Consider the following 6598-nt stretch of genomic DNA (forward strand, 5'->3'; position numbering starts at 1 on the left):
CAACGTGTGAGGTGAGTTCCTGAGGTCACTCCTGGCCACCTGTGTAAGGCAGGGAGCACCCGCTGACCCCAAGGAGCAGGGCTCAGTGAGGATGAGCAGGGTGAGACTGGCCATCTGCTCTGGGCACACTGGCCGCTCTCAAACTGGGGAGACTGTTTGAGAAGCTGCTGTAACAAAGGACCCACATTCAGCAGCCTAAACAGCACGAATTTGTTTTCTCAAAATTCTGGAGGTCAGAGGCTGACATGGGTCTTCCTGGGCTAAACCAAGGTATGTGGGGCCACTTCCTCCCAGAGGCTCCAGAGAACACCCCGTCCTGGCCTCTCCCAGCTTCCTGGGCACCTGCACCCCCCACACTCCTCGCTGCTGCCCATCCCTGATCTTCGCAGGCTCCCAGGACCGGGGCCTGGATGTCTTTAGGGCCACTGTTCCCTTAGAACCAGCCTGAAGTAGGGATGATATGAAAGTAGAACCTGCTTGCTGGGTGCCCATGGTGCTCCCGAGGGACCCCAGAAGCAGTGCCAGCAGCCTCCCTGGGCAGGAGGGAGGATCCTGGTTGTAGCTGCTGTCAAGGGCCTTGAAGTAGACTCTCCCGTAGGCAACCTCAAGCCTCCATCATGACGTCAGCTGGCTCACAAAATTCCTAAAGCCTGACAACTGGCCATCACAAGCCAGTCCAGCTGTACAGGCAAGCCCAGCACCCACCGCACCCCATCCTGACCCGGCTCTTCCAGCCCTTGGCTCAGCTCGTGGGGCTGGCGGCTCCAGGACTTGGCGAGGTTGGCGTGAGGGCAGGTCACACCTGGTGGGGTCACCGAGCTGCAACAACAGAGTCCACTCCAGCAGACATGAGCTCAGAGGTTTATTTAGGGTTCAAAGACAATGGGGAGGACAATGAATAGAATCAGGTTTGGGGCCAAGCTTCCAGGTAACCACCACAGGCTCCTGCCAAGAGTCCAGACCATTCCACCTCCTCCATGGTCCACTGGGCCTGCTCTCCAGAACTCAGGCCAGGATCCTGGAGAACCCGCTGCAAGGGAGCCCGGGGAGTGCCGGGCAGGCAGGTGGCCAGCAGGGCAGGTGCACAGTGCCGCCCCAGGACGGTGCTCTGGGAATGCCCCAGGCCTGTGCCCACCATTGCTGCTGTGCCCACCAGAGGTCCCGGAAAGGTGGCTCCATGCCAGGGACAGCCTGTGTCCCAGTGGCTCTGCTGTGGGCTCACAGTACACCTGCTCATCCCCAACTGCTGGACCACCCGAGAGAGCCTGGGGTCCCAAAGTCCAAAGAGGACTGTCAGGGCTCATCAGGAGGCTGCGAGTGTGGGGATCCCTGCCTAGGGTCAGGGTCAAGGTCAAGGGTGGGGCTCTGGTTTCCAAGGGGACTGTCCATGCTGAGGCCGGGGACCAAGCCAGCATGAAGTCCCACCCCAGTCCAGAGTGGTGGGCAAGAGGACCGGGCTCCCGGGGGGCTGCTCCTCCCCTTTCCTCTGCCCTTAGGCCTCCCAGAATCAAGACCCCAACTCCTGTGAGAAGGAAGACAGGCCCAGCTGAGGTGGCTGTTGGGCCAGTCTGCTCATGCCATCCTCAGCCGCATAAACTCCCCTGAAATCATCCCGCCCTGACCCCCAGACCCTGTGAAGAGCTGCTTCCCAAGGAAGGAGGGGCTTGGTGGACAGGGCTGAGCAGGGTTGTATGCAGATGGCTCTTTGTGGACTGACTGTGACGAAAGCTGGGGTCCACCCACACCCCACAAGGGCTGCTGCCTCCCTGCCACCTGACTGAGGCCCCCCCTTTGCTATGTCCCCACCACTATCAACCCCGGTCCCCTCGACTGGGCTGGCTGAACCCTGGCCTCTGCAGAACTAGGAGACAGGCAGATGCTTGCTCAGGGTACTGAGGTGGGGGTGGGAGGCCAGTCCGAGGGCCCATGGAGGTGGTGGGGTGTCCAGGCTCACACATGGCAGCAAGAGACGCTGGGTGTCATCTGCAGGAGTCCCTTAAGGAGGAGAGGGACAAACAGAGAAACAAGGGGGCAGGGGGCGAGGGGAGGGCTGGGTTCCCAGGAGAGCCCAGGGCCAACAGGCGCTCCGGCGAGCAGGAAGGAGTTTCCGCTCCTGGAGGTGGGATCCTAGTGGTCTTGGGAGGGAGGTACCCTCTGCCAGGAGACTGCACGAAGGCTGAGAAGCCCAGAAAGGCCAGGAGGGCCTGGTAGCCCCCTGCTGCTGGGCTCAGGACAAGAGGGAGAGGGCCCTTCTGGGGTGTTCTGGAGTCCTGGCCCCACTTCCTCTTCCCAGCTGTGTGGACAAGAGCCAGCAGGCCCACACCTGGGGGAAAGCTGGCAGGACACTGGGCACCGGGCAGCAGCAAAGGGTGAGGGAAAGCCCTGCATGTGCCCCGTGTGTCCCCAGAAGAGCAGCTGGGGGCATGAGGCTCTGGGCTGCTTCCAGGTGAGAGCAGCAAGGAAAGGGCCTGGAGGTGCCCAGGCTGACTGGCCCCTGCAGCACCTGAGCCGAGGCAGCAGGACCCTGGCATCTGTCCCCACCTCCATCCAGGCCTCAATTCCCTCTCTCCCCCTGACCCAGGGACCCAGGGTCACGTCCACAAACCTGTGGGGTGACGAGCTCCTTGTGTGGCAGGACCCCTCCCCGCTGTGTGCACCCCGGGATGGATGCGGGAGGGGGCCCAATTCACCCACGGAGCCTGTGTCCCCCAGTCAGTCGGCCCACACTCACCTACACCCATGGCGTCTGTCCCACAGGTGGACTGGCGCCCAGGCTGGCTTCTCGGCTTTAGCGGTCACCGGAAGGGTGGGCAGGCCATCAGTTTCCTGAGGATTGGGGTCATTCGGAGCATCGTCTGAGCCCTGCCCTCCATCCCGCACCCTAGTGGGCAGCGGGCAGAGAGGTGCCCACCCCACGCTCAGCATGGAGCCCCCTGTTCACACGGTGCTCGCTGTGCCCCCAGCAAGGGCAGGCGGGGCGCTGGGGTGTGGACGAAGGTTGGCATCTGCTGGTCATTTCTTTAACGCACCACAACTAAAAAGTCATGACCTTGCTCAGATGTGCTTTTCAGGTTTCTGCTGCTGCTTCTGGTCCCTCGGCTGTGGGCACCGCGTCTCTGCATCTGCGCGTAAATGTGCTTTCCGTGGCCAGTCATGTGACGCTTTCCCAGTACAGACCTTCATACACCTTTGCCCTTCCTGTCCTTTATACCTCAGATCCACGAGCAGTGTACCCGTAGTTTGCTCCCCCTCAAAATATCTTAAGTAGTTTAAAATATAAACACTCATACAAAAAGGCCGTTAAAAAATAAAACTGGAAAGACAGAGTTGGGGTTCGTAGGTGGAGGTAAGGTCTACCCTGAACATGAATCAGATAGGAAAACCGAGCAGTAAAGTCGCTCTGAGATTCCTGGCAGCAAAGCTGAGAAGGAGAGAGAGAGTTCCTGTTCCTGGAGAGAGGAAGCAGCCCGCCTTGAAGCATCAGACATTGGTCCTCCCTTTGGCTCTTGACCACTGGAAAGGAGCTGCTTCGGTGAGTAGAAAAGCAAGGCACGTGGCGACCCCCGATAATGGGCTCCCTGGCGGGACACAGCCCGCAGGGCGGGAGTCGGGCAGGGCTACCCTTATCTGGCTGCTGACACGGCTTCCCGTGAGCCTCGCTGGACCTGTCTCAGGTTCTCTCCGTGGTTTAGTTATTTTGGGGGGTTTTGATTTTTTTTTTTTCCTTCTCGCTGGACTGAAATTTGGTACGTGTTACTCTTAACAAACACTCTGAGAATAAACAAGAGTTGTTCAAAGGTTACACGTTCCACTTACCTCTCTAGAAAAACCTGGTCTCTACCACTTGGCTCTGCAGGGAGTCTGGTCAGATCTGTTTGGGACATACTGGGGAAGCAGAGGCAAACCAGCTCCACAGTGTAGATGACCCGAACCTTCAACTGACAAGCTGCACCCCACCTCCTTGGGGAGCCTCACTCACAGGCAGGCCCTCTTTTGTCCCTGAATGCTTGTCCACCCTATGGGCACCCCGTGGGACAGGCTCCCAGAGTGGAAGGAACACATTAGATGGACTGCCTGGCTTTACGTCCTGAGTGGACCACTTCTTGCCCCAGACCTCCCATTTCTCTGAGCCCGTTTCCGCATCCATCAGTGTGTCAGGTGGATAAACTGCTGGACCTGAAGGAAAATGCTCTGTGGGAGTGGAGCACTGGGCAGAAGCAGCCACGTCACCACCTCCCTGAGGGACACCGGGGGCAGAGCCAGTCCCATCTGCCACGGCAGCAGCAGGAAGCGGGTGGGCACTAGGGCGCAGAGCTGGTGGGGTCCTTGGACATGGGGGTGCTGGGCAGGGACTTGAGGTACTCCAGGTGCCTCCTGGCATCCTCCTGGTTCTGCCGCACGTAGTACACAACGTAGGTGATCACCATGGCGAACCAGCCAAACATGGTGACCAGCATGGCCACATCGGTGGTCTTGTGGTGGACGCTGCAGAAGCTGACGCCAGAGTCGAGGGCCTGGATCAGTGGCTTCCCCACGTACTCCTCCTGCACCGAAGTGTGGCAGGCGATCTCGTCCACTGAGTCGGGGTCCAGCTTCAGCTCCCACAGGGCCTCTTGCAGGGCGCACTCGCAGTGCAGCGGGTTGTGCGCCAGGCGGATCTTGGCGCTGAGCTTGCCCAGCGCGTCCTTGGGGATCCTCCGGAGGCGGTTGTGAGATAGGTCCAGCAGCCGCAGGCCCCCGGCGAGGCCTGAAAAGGCGGCGGGGCCGATGGTCTCGATGGCGTTCTGTGACAGGTCCAGCTCTCTCAGCTGGTGCAGGTGCTGGAAGGCCCCGTTGGGGATGCGGGCGATCTTGTTGGCATCAAGCTTCAGGAGCACAGTGTCTGCGGGGATGTCCCTGGGGACCTCCTGCAGGCCCCTCGCACTGCAGTGGACAGCCACCGCCCCCGCGTGGTCAGGGCACTGGCAGTTTTGTGGGCAAGAGGCACCTAGCCTCAGGCAGAAGAGCAGGAGCAGGCAGGGCCCTCCTGCAGGGACCGGCAGGGAGGAGGGGCTTTGCCTGCCTGTTGGGCCCATGCTGACCATCTGGGGACAGACAGGATGCTGCTGTCACTCAGGGCTGCAGGTTACACGCTGCCCCACGGCCTGGTCGTCGCTGTGCAAGGACCATCGCGTAGATGTAAACTCTCTTCCCTCACATGCCCGGTGTCCTCTTTTGGCTCTAAAAGAGAGGAGCAATCAGCATTGCTGGCCGTGGTTCATCTGGGGACCTGAGGGCACACTCTGACTTCCAGACACTCTTGACCAGAGGGGATCCCTGTGATTTACCGCCTCCACCCTGCCCTGGACACACCCACCGCACACCCTTGGGGGGAGTCAATGGCTTGGACAGCACCCGGTAATGGGAGTCCACTCCTTTCTAGCAGCTCAAGGCTGGAAAGCAGGAAGACTGGGGCTGCAGGGCTTTCTTAAGAAACTGGAATGTACGGGTGATGGTTGGCGGCGCCTGAGAACCAGGCAAGCAGTCTCATCGCCTTGGGGCTAGGCTGCTGTCAGAAGAAGCTCAGCACTTTGCTAATCGTGACAATGCCTCTGACAATTATTAATATTAAAGCTCTTCTCTATCGGTCCTATAGGGAACAACTACCCGCCAGGGCGCCTTTTATTTCAACTATGTTTGAAAAAGAGAAAATGAGAAAAGAGAAAAGCCAAGCCCTGGGCGCGCGGCCCGCGCTGGGCGTGGAGTGGCGGGGCCGCGCGGGGCCTGGGCAGGCGGGGCTCGGGCCCCGGGGACCCCGGATATCGGACATAGGGACTCCCGGGCCCCAGACCCTAGGGACCCCCGGGATTCCAGGGAGGAGGATGGACGGGGGCAGGGTGTCCAAGCTCTGGGGTAGGGCGGGGCCTTTACCTGCGCGGCCTCGACAGGAGACTGCTGTGCTTGAGGATCTCTGCCGCTCGGAGCCCGACCCAGCGCCACGCCCGAGAGCGGCCGCTATCCCGAGGCCTGAGCCCACGTCCGCGGCCGCTCGGGAGACACGCGGCTCGGCCTGAGCTCGTGGGGCGGTGCCTGCGGGCGAGAGGCGGGGTGGGGCGGGCCTGGGCGGGGTCTGGGGGCGGAGCTGTGGTACGGGGCGGGGCCTGGAGGACGCAGGGCCTGAGACTTAGGGGCGGGGCACGGGCGGAGCCTGTGTGCAGGACGCTGCCTGGACAAAGCGAGTCGTAAAGGCGAGGGGCGGAGCCTTGGGCGGGGCCTGGGGGCGGGGCCTGTGGGAAGGCGTGGAGCGGACCTGGGAGCAGGGTTTTAGATGGGAGTGTGTCTCTTGGGATCTGGGCGGGGCCGTGGGGGCGATAGAGCCCCGCCCCTGCCCAAGTCCAGCCCGGTCCCTGGCCCCCAGGTTGGGGGCCATGAAGGCGGTGGAAGGGATAATGTGATCGGGGATGGAGGTGCCAGCAGGGAGGTTGGAGACCCTTGGGTCAGTGCGACCCTGCTGAGCCTCCCTCGCAGGTCTGGTGCCAGCGGCAGCCAAAGCGTTAATGGGGTTAGGCCTCAGTCCCCCTGAGTCTCTTCCTGCCTAACCCCCATATCCCCACTCCCA

At 61.3% G+C, this 6598-nt stretch overlaps 1 protein-coding gene across 1 annotated transcript; it reads right to left on the reverse strand.

Moving 5' to 3' along the window:
- Positions 1 to 849: 849 nt before the first annotated feature.
- Positions 850 to 6133, reverse strand: LRRC3 (leucine rich repeat containing 3). Its single transcript, XM_086331567.1, has 2 exons — positions 5911 to 6133; positions 850 to 5220 (listed from the first exon to the last, which is right to left on the reverse strand). Exon 2 carries the CDS (start codon positions 5082 to 5084, stop codon positions 4302 to 4304), a length of 783 nt encoding a protein of 260 aa, XP_086187693.1. The 5' UTR covers positions 5085 to 5220; positions 5911 to 6133; the 3' UTR covers positions 850 to 4301.
- Positions 6134 to 6598: the final 465 nt, after the last annotated feature.

Source organism: Bos grunniens, chromosome 1 (genome assembly GCF_055505025.1).
Source record: "Bos grunniens cultivar Pamir isolate PY7600 chromosome 1, Bosgru_T2T1.0, whole genome shotgun sequence".
Taxonomy (NCBI): Eukaryota; Metazoa; Chordata; class Mammalia; order Artiodactyla; family Bovidae; genus Bos; species Bos grunniens.

Coding starts and splice junctions, on each gene's coding strand:
- LRRC3 (XM_086331567.1), bottom strand. CDS start 5,084: ATGGTCAGCATGGGCCCAACAGGCAGGCAAAGCCCCTCCTCCCTGCCG.